The 20878-nt window shown below is 36.7% G+C and overlaps 1 protein-coding gene and 1 long non-coding RNA gene across 5 annotated transcripts in view; one reads left to right on the forward strand and one right to left on the reverse strand.

Moving 5' to 3' along the window:
* LOC136848716 (uncharacterized) overlaps positions 1 to 3271 on the reverse strand; it is a 3771-nt gene extending 500 nt beyond the window's left edge. The window contains exons 1-5 of one of the 2 annotated variants that reach the window (XM_067121240.1): positions 3130 to 3271; positions 2201 to 2414; positions 1414 to 1651; positions 1028 to 1125; positions 1 to 122 (exon numbers count right to left, since the gene is read on the reverse strand). The exon at positions 1 to 122 is cut by the window's left edge and continues 500 nt beyond it. In XM_067121240.1, coding sequence (XP_066977341.1) covers positions 1 to 122; positions 1028 to 1125; positions 1414 to 1651; positions 2201 to 2406 — 664 coding nt within the window. In that variant the 5' untranslated portion in view covers positions 2407 to 2414; positions 3130 to 3271. Of the gene's footprint in view, positions 123 to 1027; positions 1126 to 1413; positions 1652 to 2200; positions 2415 to 3006; positions 3035 to 3129 lie in introns of those variants that run through there. The other variant, XM_067121239.1, reaches the window with a different exon arrangement.
* An 8300-nt stretch (positions 3272 to 11571) lies between these two features.
* Positions 11572 to 20813, forward strand: LOC136848718 (uncharacterized). Of its 3 annotated transcripts, none has more exons than XR_010856103.1 (5): positions 11572 to 12028; positions 16113 to 16357; positions 16503 to 16630; positions 16964 to 17131; positions 20684 to 20813. It is a non-coding gene; the product is annotated as an uncharacterized lncRNA (long non-coding RNA). The 3 variants fall into 3 exon arrangements; XR_010856104.1 differs by having other exon boundaries at positions 16113 to 16236; XR_010856102.1 differs by having other exon boundaries at positions 16113 to 16630.
* The last annotated feature ends 65 nt before the right edge of the window (positions 20814 to 20878 follow it).

The raw sequence follows: 20878 nt of genomic DNA on the forward strand, positions 1-20878 counted from the left end.
GCACGAAGGACGCCAGATGGGAAATGGTGTAAGGGCATCCGGGGTATGGGGCATCGCAGTCGCCTCCGGAGAGCCCCGTGATGATGGCTTCGGAGTAGGTGTCGTAATTCTGCATCGCGGGCCTGAAAATATTATTATTATTATTATTATTATTATTATTATTATTATTATTATTATTATTATTATTATTATTTCTCGTAATATGAGTACTGTCATACAGAATATAATCCAAGGTATTATTATTATTATTATTATTATTATTATTATTATTATTATTATTATTATTATTATTATTATTGATTCTAATTTCTCGTAATATGGGTACTGTAATGTAGACTATAATTTGTCACAGTATCATGAGTACTGTAGTAAAGAACATAGTCAACAACAATTTATTTTGTATAGGTCTAGTTAATTCTATACAGAGATTTCAATGTAGATTTTACGATATCTAGACAAAGTAATTATTCCGGATTCTGCTCTTTATCGTTATAACTACCAAATACCAAAATTCTAATATAAAACGTTCATTATTCCCGTGAGACAGACTTACACCTTTAATATCAAATTTTGTTACATTTCAACTGAAAATTTTTTATAAGTGAAGACGTTCAGATTAAATTCAATTACTTTGTTTTAAAATCTGAAGTTTAAGAAAATTTTTAGTATGAATTTGAGAGTTCCACCTTTTTAGACTTGCATAAGGAAATCCGGATCAAATTTTAAGTATAAATTCTAACGCTTGAATGATCCTGCAAATTATACTTTATATATTAAAAAACAACCTTGGTGTTGTCAGGAGGTAATCTAACTTAAATTCTGTTTTTCTCTGCAAACAGTCGGATGGGTTTCTGGTTAATAAATCTGCATTGTAACAATTCACATCACAGTAGATCGCTGGATAAGACTATTCAAAACTAACTCGTGCAAACTTATGGTTATCACTGCCTATCATTGATCTTATCGAAAACTTACAGAAAAATGTTGAAGCATTTTGAAAAAAAATTAAATTAAGAAAACGTCATACCCTATAAAGTCATAGCCCTGCTGCAGAAGGTCGGGTAGTTTTGGAATCAGCGAGTGAACGTGGCACATTAACTTCTGACGGCAGTCTTGTCCTGGAACCTGTTGACGAAAAAATAGTTAGGGTAAATAAGTAAATAAACAGATAAATAAAACTAATTGCCTATCAGAATGCCCTAGTTAAATATGCCCTGGCACTATCGTGATCTCTCACTGTCAAAATCAGTGGATGGCTTTTTTTCTGGTAAGTTTCCAATCCTCTATGAGTCTAGGTTCCAATAACTTCTCTAGGTTAGTCATTTGAAGCAAGGTGAAACTCGACTTTCAGAGTGGAACCTTTCATTCTGTAAAAAGTCGTAGAATTTCTTGTAGAGATTTTCTCGTCCTTACCGGAATAGCCAGGAAAGTGTTGTCATAATCAAGAGTAGATATCAAGGGTAACAGGATATCACCCGCCGCAAAGAAAACGTCTTCAACGGTCGTGAGAGATCCCCCACCGTCTGAAGAGCCAAACATGCGCTCTACGAAGGCGTCCAGGGGCTCGTTCAAAAAGTCGTCGAACGCTCGGTTTCCCGTTATCGTCTGTATCACCGATGACATATCAAATTCGCTCGTCAGAGACCTTTGTCTGATGAAGGAAATGGAAAATATATATATATATATATATATATATATATATATATATATATATATATATATATATATATATATATATATATATATATATATATATATATATATAAAGATGAAAGATATTGTTTAAGAACATTTTCGTGTTTAACAAATCTGGATATGTAATTTAATACTAAATACCTAATAGTTCATTAGAAAAAAAAGATAATGGTAATCATAAAATCTGTAACTGCTCATAGTGGAAATGATCAGCTAATGAATTTAACTTTTGATGAAACACCACAAAACTGTTTGTCAATAACAAAACTCGGCTTCCTCTTAATCTCAATTATTGTCCGTCGTTCAGTTTTCTTTGTCTATTAGTAATGTTTAACGGATATGTGTTGGGCATGAGGATACTCTTACCAGTCATACCCGTGAAAGTATCTTGGGTAGATAGGCCCAAGATAGTTATGTGATACATAGTATCACATAACTTTCCTTACCAAACTACAAAATCACCAAACACTCAGCACTGTTCTAATAGATTTGTATTATCACCCACCTCGAGAAGGTATCCAAACCCGAGAACAGTTTGGCGCCAAACAGGGTTGATATGGGCACACCCACCACCGCCACGAAGACAAAGAAGGCTAGAAGGGATATTATGAACCCGGCCACAGGGTTGACGCTCAACGTCCCGCTGCCTATGTCCGACAGGCTTACGGGCAAGTTGAAGCCTAAGGCCACGTCTACCAGTTGCCCGGACATGTTTTCGTCTGCGAAAATATTTTTTTATTTTTTTTAAATAGACCGTAGGAATTCTGTTTGTGCAAATAGGGATTATAATTTTCAGTCACAATGGCATTACTACGAAGAGGGCCTAAAGCAGTGATTCTCAAACTGGGTGCCGTGGCACCCTGGGGTGCCACAGACATTGCCTAGGGGTGCCGCAAGATTGTCATGAATTTTGTCTTTGCTAGATCATCTCAATGAAAATTTGTAAAAAAAAAAAAAAAGTTTGCAGAAGTCTTCACATAATTATTATCAGTGTCTAGTGTAATTATGCTTATCTAATTCTGCTGATATGCTCTTGTTTGTACAATATATTTCTGCATGTACGGTGAGCTGATTTTGAGTATGGATAATAATTTTATTCGTTAAATAAGAAGTTAATTCATGCAATATGGTGGGATGTTGAGGAAGGGGTGCCAAGGTAATGATTACATTAGTTAGGGTGTCATCACTAAAAAAAGATTGAGAACCACTGGCCTAAAGCCCAGGCTTATGTTTGGCAGTCGTTCCTACATGTTTTCTGTGAAAACAATCGAAAGTTTGACAATTTGAGATTAAAAAAACATACATGATTACCATAGTCTGTCATTTTACGTAATTAATAATGGCATATTTCAAAATATATTTTTGTTTTCCTTTCGTCCTTTCAAAGGCACTCCGTACGATCAGTTAAAAGACGAAATTTTGTCACAAGCTCACCTGCACTTGACCTAAGATGGCCTCCCACCTCTGCTCCTATATAGTACTGACTGAAGTGACCTCGCCTAACGTTCTACCTGTCGTATACCCCCGAGAAGTTGAGGCCAGTCACCGCATCTAGCTCTCTGAAAAAAAAAATAAGCACTGGAGGTCATCAGTGATTGTTTTGGAGCAGTCGTGGGTGTTCTGAGAACAGAAATATACTCGTACACTTTCTCTCTTATCCTTACCCTAATCTGACATTCCGACAGTGATGCCTGTTTTGAAAGTGCTTTTTTTTCTCCTACTTTAGGAAAGTAAATGGACAGGCATGGAAAAGTTTAATGAGGGGTTATGTTTTTTCTGTTTTTTTTTTCTTTTTTTTTAAGAGGACAACATATACAGTATATCAACTGATACTTAACTTATCGCCTATTTTACGAAATCGTATCAAATCTTTATTTGACCTTTTTCTTCGTAAAATATTTATATTTAGATCAGGACTGCAACGGATAGTAAGACTTAATTTTTGAAGGATAAACTATTTAGTCGATTGCTCAGCCAAGAGAGAAAGTTACAAATTAAAAAAAAATGTACACTTGAGGAGTCTGGAAACACCCGCTAGTTTTATCCTTCCTGCATTAATAGAGTAACTTCGTCAATTATGAAACAAAAATTATATTATCTTCTCTTCTGTGTTCAAAAGGAAGGATAATTTCTTTTTTTTCTTTTTCATTACTACTGACATGGTAAGTGTCATTTACAAAATACACTGTACGTCAGTGATGTTAGCTCTACTTTAGATTTCACCGAAGTCAGCGGAATTCTCTCTCTCTCTCTCTCTCTCTCGCTCTCTCTCTCTCTCTCTCTCTCTCTCTCTCTCTCTCTCTCTCTCTCTCTCTCTCTCTCTCTCTCGTACGCACGCTGTACACACAGATATAGGTAATCATATATAGCTAAATAAAAACCAATATTTCAGAACCCTGGATACAATTTCTACACAAATCAGAATTTGAAAATCTACAGATATGTTTCCAGAGTAAATTTTGTCATTCTGAAACTTTCTCTTGTAATTATTATCCAATCGCAAATTTAAGCTGGGAACCGTTATATCTTCATTACTGCCATGAAAACTCTCTTATGCGAGAACCTGTTCTCATCTAGGGAGACGTTACGTTTTAACCAACAAAGATCATTAAAAATTAAAAGTAACAAACCGTGGTGTTACATTCTTCTTCCTTGCAATAAGCTTTCCAGTCACCTTTAATAATATATAATCCAATGTGAATTTGTTACTCAGAGTCACTAAGCATTCGCTCCTTTCATTCATTTTGGCTTAATTGATTGCAGTGCTTGTGTCACTTTTGACAGTTGATAGGTTATCTTGTGTGTCACAATTAATTGTCTTACGCTGGAAGGTAGCCCTATAGCTAATATTCTCAGATCTTGGGCTATACTTAACCTCTGACCATTTTTGTTTATTATATAATCCTTTATTTATTTATTTATTTATTTATTCACATTCTGTTTTATATTATTATTTGTTAACTATTACATGTAAGCATTTTCAGTCGTTGATGTTTGCCATTAATTGCCTTTTGTACATTAACACACAAACAGACACGCACAAACTCATACATACACACAAACACACACAAAAGACCATGTACTCTCATAATAATAAGTGTATGGAACAAGTTGACTGCAGATATATATATAACTGACTGCATATATATATATATATATATATATATATATATATATATATATATATATATATATATATATATATATATATGTAAGTATATATTATACACACACACATACACACACACACATATATATACACACACATTCAGTTTATTCGATATACTTTCTATGAAAGTGCAAAATCTTTTTGCTTGTTGCATAAGTATGTATAGTCATTAACGACAATAGAAATCAAAATACTTTGTGCCCACTCATAAAGCACGTTTGTCACATGGAATAGTCTTATATATGCGCATAACAATATTTTATGAAAACTTAAAAGCAACAAGAAAATACCTAAGACCGTTGTAAGAGGAAAGGTGTTGCAGTTACTATTGTTTTATTCAAGTAACCAAAGATGCAAACGAAAATCTCACCTAGGAGAAGGGCGACTTGTTTACGAAAGTGATGACGTCATTGGTAGCAGTTCCTCACCAACTGGTCACGTATCTGGGTAAGATACATCCGGGTACTTTTCCTATTGGGGAATAAAAGTTACAGTTCTAATATATGAAGTTCTGCCACCTCCACGAGTGATTTTCTACAGTCACAAATGCTGTATTAAGTCAAAAACATCACTCACCATGTCGAATTCGCTATACCTTGAGAGTAACTTAAGCCCAAGGGGGGTTAATTATAATTGATGATGGTTTTATCTTCTATTCCCATATATCTATCAATTTCCTATTAATTTATCAGCTTTTCCTATAATTTGCCTCTCTTTGCAAGCTGAGTTCCCTTTGGAACCCTCTTGGTTTTAGGGTCTGTTGACTCTGTCCATAAGGGTTTTCAACTGAAGAGTTAAAGAAACAGAAAAAAAGTGCATCTTTCCCGGCCAGGATTCGAACTTGGCCTTGGGTTTGATACGGTGATAGACGGAGATAGCTTGATATTGATTCCAAGTGAAGAGCCTGGATTCGACAGGAATACGCACAGCAGAGTCGATATCAATTTATGTATCTCTTGACGGCTGAATGGTTAAGTCGATCATCTATCACTGTATCTAGACCAGAGGGTCAGGTTTGAATCCTGGCCGGGGTAGATGCACTTATCAAGAAACCCAAGTTGACATGCAGCATATACATGTGATTATACTGAGTAGCCATAAAATCCTGTCTCAATTTAATAAGAGGAAAAAAATTCTTACCTGGTTTTTCTACCGTACCTAGAAACATCGAAAATAACACAGTAATCAGGTTACCTTTTTCCCTTTAAAGTTTGGGGCCAGGACCTAAGTAACATAGGCCTATAAAGTGATTTATTCTATCTCTATAAAGGAAGATCAGAATACTCAATATTTATAACAAGTTCAGGCTAAGAGCTTTAAGCTAAGACTGTAACTACGGGCCAGCCTAAAGGACCCATAAGTTCTGGATGGGCTTAGTTTGTTTTGCAAATGTGCACATTAAACATCAATATCGGTAATTTCAAACATTTCATAGCTTTAATCTTCCATAATAGGTTCTGCCATGTCCTTATTATCCATGGGTTCAGTCTAAATTCTAAGGTTTCCGACGGTCTAAATCAAAGATTTACTCAGTACAACACCAATAATGACCACCTCATCACAATGGCTGTTTTGGGTAAACTTTTATAAAACCGTCAGTGAGACACGGACAATGAATATACCGGGGCTACTCCACCGCACTCTATTTAAGGTAACCAACACATCTAACCTGACATTTCATTGAAATAAAGAATATTAAATTAGTATTATTCTATTATCCCTCCTGCCTTACATACCTGCAACCGTTTTAGTATGGGAAGATTTAATCAAATATTCTGCAGAAGATAATGTGTTATACAATCAAGTGGAAAACTCTTCCTATGTAAACAAACGGTCCTGCGTCACTATAAGCCAAATGTAAAAATACTCTGGGTCACTTTTATGTACTGTGTGGTACGTTGTCAACAATGAACTTGGCGTGATTTTATACAATACTGCCAAAGTTTTCTCCTGGACAGGATTGGCTATGAATCGGAAAAGCGTGGGAGACGTTGAACAGTGATGTGAAATATGCTGCTGAGGCGACAAAGAATAAATACGAAATTATTCTAACCTATCATTTGTGTCTATAAGTTGTTGCAACTGGCTTCAACTCATACTGGAGGGTTAATAATAACAAGGACTGCGACGCCTGATAGAGGAGCTAAGCTGTTGTGACTGTAAGTAGACCATTTGAACTAGTCGTAGATAAATTTAATTTGATTATTGGCGAATAACGTTTCAGTCACCTTAACATGGCAATGTTTTAATGTTCTACTCCAGTCCATTACATCATGTGTAATTTTGAAAACGATTAACATTAATTTAGAGTATCGCAGTGTAATCAGTATACATTAATTTTTCATGGTATAAAACCACTGCAACTGAAATGAAAAAACACTCCTCATTTTATTGATAAAGTATTGGTCATGCTTTTCAAAACCTTTATTGGCGTTTATTCGTACATAGATTATTTTGAACGTCAATGGTATGGATTACTCTTGTATATAACGGTTAGTCTCTGGTTCAAATTCAACTCTGATTTGTGGGTCTTTTAAGCCAACACGATATGATCTGGCATTACAGCCAGAACAGTCACTGACTAGGATGATCGACTGTCTCAGGTAAGTAAAGACACTGTAAAATATTGTAACGTAATTTCAGCCAAAATTTATATATATTACAGTAGCATTCCTTTTCTGAAATCTAGATCTCATCAAGTTTGTCCAGTCAAATGTTAAGTAAGAAAATTGGGCAATTTTAATTATTTATCAGTAACATGGTATAAAGGACATAAAAATGTTCAATAAAAATTGTATTAAAAAATTAATGTGCTTTCTGGGGAAAATGAGCATAGGGCGATAGAGCATACGAAAACACCATTTATATTCAGAAAAAGGAATATTCTGCTTGAGACCTATCCATCTGTCAACAATCTTAGTTTAAAAAATTTTTTTATGGATTTCTCATTTATTGAAGAATAAAACTAACGTAGTTTTCGTAAATGACAGAATAAAACATTTTGAAAGAGGCCTTGGGAACGTATCAAGGAACGTGGGGTAGCTTCATAATAATAATAATAATAATAATAATAATAATAATAATAATAATAATAATAATAATAATAATTTGGAGATGATATCAAGAAAAAAATGGCCAGAAAACTGAAAGAAAATGAAAAAGGCTCATCGAGCCTAACCGGTGATACTGATTAGAGAAGAATGTAAGAAATTGATCGGAATAGAAGGTAAATAAATGTTTGATTTTTACTTCCATGGCTAATTCACGCTTATGGGCCATAATAGGGAGAGTCAATTAATAAAAAGTAAGGAAGTATACTTTATGACTCATAAGTGCTATGAGTTGTATATATGGTGATATGTGATGATGTCTTGTGGGAGAAGACAGAAGATTGCAGGAATGGAGAAGTATCCAGAGTCATAATTTGCTTTATTCCATACAGCAAATAGGTAAATACAGGGAGGCTCTGCAAGGCATGCAATTCGTGCCAAGAGGAGCACGAAGATTATTCATGTACATGTGTGGAGTATTGACAGCGTGACTCATCATGCACATGCTTTTGCAACAGACAATATTCATGAAATACATACAGAAGAATGCATATGTGTACAGCAATATATACAATAATCCACAATATATATCTTTGTTTAAAAATGATTGTATTCTCAAAACAAAAGGCATGACAAAACTTAATTTTTGTTCGAGTGAGAGTAGCTTCATGATACATTTAAAGCAGAAGGCCTCCAGAGGGACACCAAAAGGCCTCCAGAGGGACACCAGAAGGCCTCCAGAGGGATAACAGAAGGTCTCCAGAGGGGCACCAGAAGGCCTCCAGAGGGATAACAGAAGGTCTCCAGAGGGGCACCAGAAGGCCTCCAGAGGGATAACAGAAGGTCTCCAGAGGGGCACCAGAAGGCCTCCAGAGGGATAACAGAAGGTCTCCAGAGGGGCACCAGAAGGCCTCCAGAGGGATAACAGAAGGTCTCCAGAGGGGCACCAGAAGGCCTCCAGAGGGACACCAAAAGGCCTCCAGAGGGATAACAGAAGGTTTCCAGAGGGACGCCAGAAGGCCTCCAGAGGGACACCAGAAGGCCTCCAGAGGGATACCAGAAAGATAATAGAGGGACACCAGAAGATAATTCTGTTGGAATAATCTAGAAGACTGGCTCTGCAGAAAGAAGGAACTCAGTTCCTTCAAGTATGCTATGTCCCTTGATGAAGACTATTCTTCTAGAAGATCTCTGTCAAAGCAGGCAAATAGTCGTATTAGTCAGATATCTAGATGTATTCTTGCAGTTGTCTTTCTTCTGGTAATTCTGTTGGAATAATCTAGAAGACAGGCTCTGCAGAAAGAAGGAACTCAGTTCCTTCAAGCATGCTATGTCCCTTGATGAAGACTCTTCTTCTAGAAGATCTCTATCAAAGCGGGCAAATAGTTGGATATCTAGATGTATTCTTGCAGATGTCTTCCTTCTGGTAATTCTGTTGGAACAATCTAGAAGGCCAGCTCTGCAGAAAGAAGGAACTCAGTTCCTTCAAGTATGCTATGTCCCTTGGTGAAGACTCTTCTAATAGAAGATCTAGTCATGCGGGCAAATAGTCGGATATATAGATGTATTCTTGCAGATGTTTTTCTTCTGGTAATTCTGATGGAATAATCTAGAAGACTGGCTCTGCAGAAAGAAGGAATTCTGTTCCCTAAAGTATGCTATGTCCCTTGATGAAGACTCTTCTAGAAGTTCTCTGTCAAAACGGGCAAATAGTTGGATGTCTAGATGTATTCTTGCAAATGTCTTTCTTCTGGTAATTCTGATGGAATAATCTAGAAGGCTGGTTCTGCAGAAAGCAGGAACTTAGCTCCTCCAAGAATGCTATATGGCAAAAAGTGGGACATCTAGATGTAATCTTGCAGATGTCTTCCTTATGGTAGTTCTGTGGGAATGATCTAGAAGACTGGCTCTGCAGAAAGAAGGAACTTAGTCCCACCAAGTATGCTAGTCCCTTGATGAAGAATCTTCTTCTAGAATATCTCTATTAAAGTGGGCAAATAGTCGGGTATGTAGTTGTATTCTTGTGGATGTCTTCCTGCTGGTATTCTGTTGGAATAATCTAGAAGACCGGCTCTGCATATGTCTATGGGTATGGTACAGGTATGGGTATGGGTATAGGTATGGGTATGGGTATGGGTATGGTACAGAATGGATATGGATAGGGGTATGGGTATTGGTAATGGTATGGGTATGGGTATGGGTACAGATATGGATATGGAATGGATATGGGTATGGGTATGGTAAAGATATGGGCATGGGTATGATACAGATATGGGTATGGGTATGGGTATGATATGGCTATGGGAACTAGCAAATGTGAGCGATAGCAATAATGATGGAATGGCCTCGATGAGGTAATTCTCATCCCACCGAAGCAGCCTAGTCAGAGGACCCTTCCTTGCCCACCCCTCTCTCTCTCTCTCTCTCTCTCTCTCTCTCTCTCTCTCTCTCTCTCTCTCTCTCTCTCTCTGTCTCAGTATACGTACACCACGAAGGTTAATTTAGATATACCTGCACTTGATTGCAAGTTTCTATTTTCTGCTGTTATTTTCATAGGCACATTGCTATAGCAATTCGTTTATTTGTTCGTACTGGATCACCGTGACTTTGTAGATAGCAAATTAGCCAAATTTGGCTAGACTCAATGGCAATGCTGTATTACAAAAAAGCTTACAATTCTGGATTCGTTTGAGATGTCATTACTGAACATATTATCTACACTGTCTATGTATTTATTAATGCATCCAGAACGAGGCCGTGGTATCCATATTCGACTGATTTTTGTTATATTTTCTTTTCCGGAATCGATGTTGTGCAGGTGCAGTATGAACAAGTGGTGCAAATCAAATGCCTATAGATTACCTGAGGTACGCTTTACTTTGGTAAAGCTTCGCTATTTCTATAGGAACAGTAGTAGTGTTCCTCATTTGTGGAAAAGACCGTTCAATTTATTCCATATATATTTTTAATTCACTAATAAATATTCAAAACTAAAAGCATACCAAATTACTTATAATATGTTCTAAATTTAATTCTAATTTCGAGGAAGTAAAACGAACACATTCAGTGAGCACAGATAAAAATAAAATGGAGCAACATCGGAAGGTACTGATGGAAAAACTGCGCCCCTGACCTCTTTTGTGCGCAATATCAAAGTTAAGTATGAAAAGACATAATATACAGTAGAATTCGTATTTTTTGGAAGACTCGAACTAGGACAGAATAAAAGCTAGAAAAAGTCCAAAATGAACCACACTAAAATTGTAAACAGCAACTGGAACAAATGATGGCTGTACAGAGGAGTCCCGTAATTTCCGTAAAATACTACGAGGAAGATTATGCTGTTATTGCCTTTTTTATCTATTCCCATTCTCTTCTGTGAAAGCTCTAACGTGGTTTATAAACCTCTCATTATTATTATACAACATTTACGAATATATATTTCTGTTCTCCAGATTCCTTGGGTTTGGCATAACTGCGATTCTGGCCGCTTGGCTGCGCTTCCACTTCTTGTCCTTGGAATGTCAGTTAATGTCAGCCATTTGTAGAAGTGTCACGAAAAATTTTCATACTTGAATTCTGCCGGTTACGATGAAAATGTTATGTCAAGACAACTTGCAAACAGCTAAAGTATTTGTCTACTAGATCCTGTGGTGAATGTCCAGAACAACTCCGCATGCATAAAGTACCAAAATTAAAAGTAAAATGTAATATTTTTCATATTTAAAGCGTTTTAGGCCACTTTTTATAATGAGGAAACACCCACAATTTCGCCATATTAGCTATGGAGGGGGTTGGGGGACAGGTATTGTCTAACCTTATAAGTCAAAAATCGAAAATCATTCGATGGGAACTAGTTTTTCTGAGAAACATTACACTCTTTCTGAGAAACATTACAGTAAAAAACCTCATTTTCGAACTAATTCCAGTAAGATTTCGAGGATGCCGATTAGATAATCATTAATATCTCGGATATGGTGAATCTCCTCAAAAAGTGTTCAGAGACAAAGTTTTATTATTTTATATTGTGAAAATTATAGTGTGACCTATTTTCTTATATCTCACCGCGGAGTTGTTCTGGACATTGACCGATCCTGTCACTATATCATGGAAGGTAACTATATATTACGATTGTTTTATTTACTGTTTTAGAGGTGCAAAAGTTAGGCTAATTTCAGAACCATGTTGTATGTGTGCATGGTTCATATGAGGCAAGGCTAACCCAGTTGCAGTGCGAAATTCTTCATTGGCTAGTATCTGAACCAGTGCCTAGCTATTAAAACTAGGTAATTCTAGCGGTAGAACTAAGTAACTCCCCATAGAAATTTAGGCCTAGCCTGTTAGAGGGCTGCCATATAGAGTATAGGCTAAGGCCTGAGGTCCTAACTGGCCCTGGGTTGACCCCGTATTAAGCTAAATATTTCGGTAGAACTATGTAGTAGCTCCACGGCGGCGACTGCCTTCTAACTTAACTTTTTATGCAGTTTTTTGGTTGCTAATTATGAATTTACCTTTAATTTTTGGCACTCGAGTGTAATTAACCTGTAATTAACCCCTGAAGCCCATCCTACAAGGGGTTTCGGTAATTCTTTACAAAAGGTCCACATCAATATTTGGTGGTTGACCTTACTAAAATAATACAAAACCCCTTAATATGTACAGTAACTTAACACAACCACCTAACCTAACCTAGGCCGCCGTGCCCCTACCTAGGCCTAGCGGGGGGGGCTTCGCCCCTCCTGCGACCCCCCCTTAAGGGCACAACCCAACACATCAAACAAACCCCAAATATTGATGCGGACCTTTTGTAAAGAATTACGGGGGTTTCCATACACGATCTTCACAAGACAGAGCATGGGTACGTCTGTTTCGAAGGGTTCATACCCCGTCCAGCAAGTGCAATAACTTGTTAATGTATGGGTACCGAACACCCCTGGGCCAGTACTAAATATGGCAAAGGGACATTCCATTTGGCCGACAACAAACAGATGCACCGCCAGTATCAGGACTCCTAAAAGTGTAGAAAAAACTAGTTGAAAAGTTAAAAACAGGCGCGGAGCTAATATTTAGAATTACCATATTTACTTTCCGGAATTACAATAGGCAAGTTGGATTATGTAGTATAGACCGGAGGTCATTCCATTAGCGTAGTTTTTGATGACGTCGTTGAAGGCCCAATCAGAAAATTTTAAAAAATGCTAACATTATAGTATTGGAATCTTGAAAATGTAGGCTATGAACCATTATTTAAGGTAACTACCCTAATTTGGGGTAGCCCATGACTATCTATATATGTAAACATTTGATATTTGTTTCCAAAGACCTTAAAGGCCAGTGCACAAAGGGAACCCCAATATGAAATCAGGGTTTGTGAGTTTCATAGCTAACCTGTAAGTAGTATCTCCCAAAAAGTAAGCTAATAGCTTGCAAATTAACCATACCTTACCCAACCTGGATCATACTTGACTTTGAGTGTATTGCCATGCCACCACTTGAACCCCACCTAACCCAACCTAGAGCAAGGTAACTAATAAAGTAATTTAGTCGTAGGACCTTCCCCATTGATTCATGTTTCTGCTTGAATTTTTTTTGCAGAGGTTGGTTAATGCAATTACAGATGTTTTGGTAAACTTGCACATTACTACCACTGCCTTATTTCCGGGAGTCACTGACCAAGATATTTGCCAAGTTTTGTTTTTACATTCATCCCCGACAAGCTGGTACTAAACACAGCATCCATTTTGTGCTTAAACCAAGCTAGAGGGTCACAGAAGTAGTCTGTTGTCATCCAAAAGTTAAATATTTCCCTCGAAAACTATGGCTGTTTAATTCTCCAGGAGTATTGTTAAGAAAGGTGTTATTAACCTTAAATTGAAAGACACCCTAATTTGTCATTAGGTGGTTGTTCAGTTCCTGGGAATGACTTTTGTTAGTAAATTAACCTGGTCTGGTCATATACCTGTATTAACAATTTGAAATTCAAGTTGAAGGAATCGACATTTGGAAAGTAGTTTCTGGCTACACAATTAATTTTTTAACAACTTTTTTTATGGTTGCCATATAATTACTATCATTGCCATGTGCAACCAAACTTAAGGATTTAGATGTAACTTAGTATGCTGACCCTAAGACCTGAGCTGGAGTTTTCAAGACATCACCTGTTGAGCTTAAATATTGACACTGATGAAGTACCCTTAGGTATACTGTGATTAAATTAAGAGGCTCAACTTCAAATCTTACTGCAAATATTCCTAATAGTGTGGCCCCTCAAATTTCAAAGTGCTAGGGCTTCCAAGCCTTTCTCTGTGAGGTTCAGTGCTACAATTAACAGTCTGTTGATCAAAAGAAAAATAGAGATCTGCTACCTAAGTTCCTCTTTTGTTGATTCCATAATCGTCAGTTTACAGTAAAACAGTTGAGAAATCACTTTCTGAGCAAGGGCATGATTTTTTTTATAATATGGATGACAAAATTCATATTCTTTGATATTATATAGTGATGGCTCAGAAAACTCTGTTGGAGTTGGTTGTGCAGTAGTTCATGGTGATTGTTCATATTTTGGTAGATTGTCTGACAATACTTCTAATATTACTGCAGAGTTGACAGTCTAAGCCAAATCTCTCAAGGTAGCATCTACCCTGCGTAGTAGTAAATTGACTATTCAGATTCATTTAGTGTCTTAATAGTTGTTGGACGTTATAACTCCTATCACAATATTGTTCAGCAAATCTGCCTCAAAAGTGAAATCTGGCTTGTTCTGCTGGGTTAATGGACTTGATGACTGAGAAGCAATGGGCATGATTGCAAGAGATGATTATATTCTGTGAAAACAGTTATTCTTCTGATGTTGACCAACAGTAAGAAAATAAGTCAAAATATAGATTACTGGCCATCATGTTAGCACCCTAATTGTGAACAGAGGGTAGTGCCGTCAGTGCACCTCACACTGTGCACTGTAGGTATTACATAAGGTTCTTTGCAGGTATCCCTTTGGCCCCTAGCTGCAACCCTTTTCACTGACTTATTTCTTCTCTTATGGGTAACAAAGGATTCCGTAGGCCTTTCATAGAGCACAGTATATCTCAGCATTGGAAAATAAACTAGCACAAGGCTCTTGTCAGCTTCTGGAACACTTACCATGCTTTATAGGCTACAGGAGTTTGCTCCTCTCTGCTCATACAAATGACCTAGACATCTTAACCACAATGTTCAAAACCTCACATTACTCAAGCTTTCAGAGCAGTCCTAATAAGTTCCATGAGGTGATCTTCCCAGACAAGGAGTAACTATTTCAGCATCTAAAAGATGGGTTGTATTCTTGTGAGAAGGAATTCCAAGTTTTAAAGGTAATTTGTATTTTTTTCACATATAGGCTAAACTGGAGCGTTTTGACATAACCCAGCCCAACCCAAACCAACCCCTGCACTGTCTCACTTGTCTGACAAAAGTAGTAGTGACAGGTTAATTAGCTGTGAGTGGATTAGTAATCTTCAACCATTTGCTGCCACCAGTTAGCCCCATATTACCCATCTTCCATGAATGATTCCACCATGTTTTAGGAATATTCCTCTATAAGTTTCTAGCTAGTGCAGCATATGTATGAAAAATACAAGTTACTGTAACTTCAGAATTTTGTCTTTTTCACAAGTTTTAGTTTGAAGTTCTAAAATTTTGAATAACTTCCTTCTAAACAAGATAAAAGCCACTTGCTTGGCTTGTTTAATTAGTTGTGTATTTTTTAATTGTTGATGGAGGAGAAGGCATTTTGTCTGTTAAGTGTGAAATCTGGAGTTATTGGGCATTAGTGCTCGAGTATGCAAGTTTAATCCAAAAACTTTGGAACATCCTTAAAGAATTGCTGTTGAAAAAATTAAGAACTATCTGTACAGTAATTGTATGAACACTGTAACTGATCCCAGCAGTTATTAATATTTAGATATTGGAAATTGAAACAAAATTTGTAACAGTTGAGTCCAAAAATTGTAACATAATGGACTAAAATAATCTTTCATATTTAACCTAGTATTTTTTGGGGTGAATGTGAAAAAGGTATGGGTATTCATCTGCAGTAGTAATTGTTATACAGTACTATCTTATTTTGGGAGAAAATCCAAGAGGTATATACAGTAATTATAGCACCATGTAACAGAATTTTTATGAATGTAACTGCATGGGCTGATTATTTTTCTTTACTGCAGGTAAGGCACTCAAAGCCTGTGAAATTGCCACATACTGACGACTCAAATGAAAGAGCTGCTCTGTGGGATCAGACTGGATCACATGGAAAAAGAACGTCTTGGGAAGACATCATCCAAGCAAAATGTAACGCATTGATTGTAAATCTGCAATATTGTTTGGATTCAACTTGTCAAGGCCTACTTGGGATGGTAGCTTGCACACTTGTGTAACACATTTGTTTTTGGGCGAATGTGAAAAATGCATGGTATTCATTTGACATTTTGTTCTATGTTATCTCATGGAAATAAGTCCCAAAAGTGCATAAAGTATGGTCCATTATGCAAAAATTATTAATTTTTAAATTTCATGTTAACTTGTAAGCTTATGCTGAATATTGCCCTTTATTGCAGAAAAGACGTCACTCCAAGAAGGCTTGTGAAATGGTCATATACTGACAGTGCAGATGTGATGCTGCTCTTTGGGATCAGGCTGGAGCAAAAGGATGGATTATCTTGGAAAGATGTAATCTCTGAGGAGAGTGAGTATAACAAGGTTAGATATTATGCCTTAGTATTGCGCTTTTGCAACTTGACAAGGCCTAGTTATGACTTGTACACTCAAATTGTTTTGACAACCATATGAATTACAATCCTCTCTCTCTCTCTCTCTCTCTCTCTCTCTCTCTCTCTCTCTCTCTCTCTCTCTCTCTCTCTCTCTCTCTCTCTCTCTCTCTCTTTTGGGTGATTATGGCATTAATTTTGAAAAGCAAATTCCCAAAGTTTCAATAAAGTTTTGTGCCCTAAGTAATTGATCAACCATTTTTAAACTAACATTTACAAATATGTATATGCTGAATATTTCTTTTTTACAGGAAAGTTGCTATAAGAAATCCTTCAAAATGGTCACAGACAATGTAGATGGAGCTGCTTTTCTGCTGGATCAGACTGGATAAAAACAAAGAGCACCCTGGAAAGATGTGATCCAAGCAGAAGAACTGAAGTTGTGTGGTTGCAGCTTTACAATGACTAGTTACAAAAAGGTACACTTCCTACTGTTTTGGCAATCTTATTAATCATAACTCACTCTTGTACAGCCTGAACTAGGTATAGACCATTTGAAGGATTCAGTTTTAAGTATAGAAAAGGGATTAGAAATGATTTGTTTAATGTAAAGGTTAAATTAAAAAGCATCCCTTTTTTATTTGAATTGAGTGCAGGACATATAATTCTATAATTAAGTGGAATACTGGAATCAATTTTCTTTAATTCATGGTTATTGCATATGATCTTGCAAAGAGTGTGTGTGTGTGTGTGTGCACGCGCTTCTTTCAGCCATAGTTAGGCTAATAAAATCTGGTAAGGATTGATTATATGGAGTCAGTTTTTTAAGTGGGGGGGTCCATGCGGGATAAATGTTCTTTGTGGTGTTCATATATTCAGTAAATGATAGGTTTTATATTTTTTGGCACAATACCAGGTGTTCAGGTTTTATATTTTTTGGAACATTGCCATGTTTTCATGTTTTGTATTGTTTAGTACATTGCCAGGTTTTCACATATTAAATTTTGCGGCACATTGCCGGGTTGTAATATTTTATGGCCACTGGAAATTTTTTTTTATTTTGTGGCACATTGCTAGGTGTATATTTGGGGACTGAAAGGTTTTAACATTTTGTAGCCCATTGCCGGTTATATATTTTGGCACATCACCAGGTTTATGTTTTAGGGCACAATGCCAGTAGTTATATATTTTGGCACATTGTCAGGATTTACGTCTTGTGTTTTTTTGGCACATTACAAGGTTATAGGTCTTGTGTTTTTGGCATATTGCCAGGTTTTAAGGTATTGTGTTTTTGCCTCATTGCTAGGATTTTATCTTGGTTTTTTTTTTTTTTTTTTTTTTTTTTTTTTTTTTGCCAGGTTTTTAGATCTTGTGCTATTTGGCACATTGCCAGGTTGTTGGGTCTTGTTGTTTTTGGCACATTGCCAGGTTTATAAGTTTCTGTTTTTTGGCACATTGCCAGGTTTTTAGGTGTTGGTTTTTTGGCGTATTGCCAGGTTTTTAGGTCTTGGGATTGCTGACACATTGCCAGGTTTTTAGGTCATGGCTTTTTTTGGCACCTTGCCAGGTTTCTAGGGCTTGTGTTTTTTTTTATACATTGCCAGGTTTTTAGGTCTTAGGTTTTTTGACACATTGCCAAGTTTTTTAGGTCTTGGGGTTTTTGGCACATTGCTGGGTTTTTTAGGTCTTGTGCTTTTTGGCACATTGCTGGGTTTTTAGGTCTTGTGCTTTTTAGCACATTGCTGGGTTTTTAGGTCTTTAGCTTTTTAGCACGTTGACAGGTTTTAAGTCTTGGGTTTTTTTTGGCACACTGTCGGGTTTTAAGTCCTGTTTTTTGGCTCATTGCCAAATTTTTAGTTGGTGTGTATTTTGGCACGCGGACTGATTTTAGGTCTTGTACTCTATAGCACATTGACAGGTTTTTAGGTCTTGTGCTTTTTGGTACTGGTAGGTTTTAAGTTTTTTGTTTTTTGGTACATTGCTAGGTTTTTTTTTAAGGTTTGACACCTTGCTATTTTTCTGTTTTGCCTGTGCGGGTCAGTTCTTGAGATTGAACAGAATTTTTCATCCCTTTGGTGATTTATGCATATCTAAATGAAGGAAAATATTATATTACATGTATTACAATGATTTTTCTGCAGTTTTATCAAAATAATTTTGACCTTAATTTTAGGGATGTAAGTTAACCTGCCTTCTACATTAGTCTGTTTGTACAGTATGTTGTATTGATACTTCACATAGAGATTTGGCAATTGCATCACCACCTCTTTTTTAATTCTTTAGGTGTCGAGCTTTTTTCTGCGAGTCGTATCTTTTTTCTTTTTAGGTCTCTTAAGCAGCACAGACACTTATATGGATTTTGCTTACACCACTTCAGCAGCACTGACACACTTGTATGGGATTTTGCCAAAGGCTTGGGTAACTAGACACCAGGGCTTTGGATATGTTTTATCAAAAAAGTGTGCACTTCATTTCTCCTTGTTGGTCCTCTTGCTTCAATATTGTTTCTGCAGAGGATATTTTCTGTGGCTGTCTAAAGACATGAATTAAGGTTGAGGTGTTTATATAGACTTGGTTATTATTCAGAAGGGTTTGTCGTCCTCTTGCAGAATAGTATTAGGTATACGAACTTTGGTGTTTGAGTTTGCTGATCAATTTGTGTTCTATATTGTTTGTCTATTGCAGTTGTATTACTTGCCCTTTTTCAGGGGTGTATGAATTTCCTTTCTTCAGATATCAAGAGGGTCCTTTTGTTTTGTCTCCCACAGTATTAGTTATCTTGGATTTCACTGTTTATCCTTTTTTTTTTTATAAATTATTTATTTGCTTAGGTTATTTATGGCCAGGCAACAAGATTGCACTCCTCATAAGGCATCTTCAATTACTGTACCCAAATGTGGAGCAGGATTTGGCTGGGGATTCAAGAAAAAGATGGTTTGGGAAGTGGTATGTGACTAAGAAGGGTTATACCATTGAAAGGTGCAAATATGTAAGGTGCTGCTGTTGAATTGCTGCCAACTCAAGGTCCATCAGATCTGGCAATGACTTTGTGATCCTAGCAGCATCATTAGGGGTTTATACTATCAGTCCAGCAAATTTGACAGAGGTTTATTGCACGTCCCTCTGTATTTAGGTTATCACAGGGTCGATTGGAGTTGTCAGTGACTTGAGTCCCTTTGAATGGCATGTGTTTAGGTTATCACAGGGTCGATTGGAGTTGTCAATGACTTGAGTCCCTTTGAATGGCATCTATCAGTCCAGCTGGTTTGCAGACGAACACGACATAAGTGGAGGTTTCATGCGTGTCCCTCAGTCCTTTGTTCAAAATTCTTTTGTCACAGTCAGGGCAGTAATGTGGCAAGGCTGATCTTTCCAGTTTTAGAGAGGATGATTCAGAAATGGCTGGTGGACCGAAGTTAGTATTTGATCAGTAAGAGTTTAGGTTTATGAACTTTTGCCCTAGGGTATAATTATCGTTTGCCTGAATCACGTTATCATAGCAGGCATATCATGAAGGTTTGCACTCGAGGTGCATATGTTCCATTTAGACTACTTATTAGTGACTCTGTTCTGGAATGTGTTAATAAGCTTGCTTTCATGTATGTTGATGACCTGGAATGTGTTAATAAGCTTGCTTTCATGTATGTTGATGACCAACTTATTAGTGACTCTGTTCTGGAATGTGTTAATAAGCTTGCTTTCATGTATGTTGATGACCACCTTGTAGCCAAAACTGGAGATTTCTTCAGCTTAAGGAAATCAAGCAAGATTTATGGAAAGATATAATGTTTAGATGAGTGTTATTTCAACATTAAATTCAATTTCCACAAGAATTTTAACAAGTGTTGACCTGGTAGTCAGAATTGAAAATTTTTCAAGGTTTCAATAAAACTTTGCTGATGTGCATCAGCAGTCACTATTTCAGCAGAACTAGTACACTTTTTTACAAAGTTGTTTATAAAGTAGGAAACCACAGAAGAATATAGTTTTTTGTTGGTTGGTGCTTATAATAATTGCCTTTTTTTTTTCAGATCACTCGGTGACAAGAGAATGTGTGCTATAACAATGACTTATTACCTGCAGAAAACATCACTGTGACAGTGTCTGGCGTAAGAATGACAGTATTTACCTGTGAAAAAGCATCACTCAATAACAAGAATATTCGTCTTAGAAGAATGACATTTTACTTGCAAATTTTTGTTCAGATCACCGTGTCAAGAATATAT

This window comes from Macrobrachium rosenbergii, chromosome 19, assembly GCF_040412425.1.
Source record: "Macrobrachium rosenbergii isolate ZJJX-2024 chromosome 19, ASM4041242v1, whole genome shotgun sequence".
In the NCBI taxonomy this organism is placed as follows: Eukaryota; Metazoa; Arthropoda; class Malacostraca; order Decapoda; family Palaemonidae; genus Macrobrachium; species Macrobrachium rosenbergii.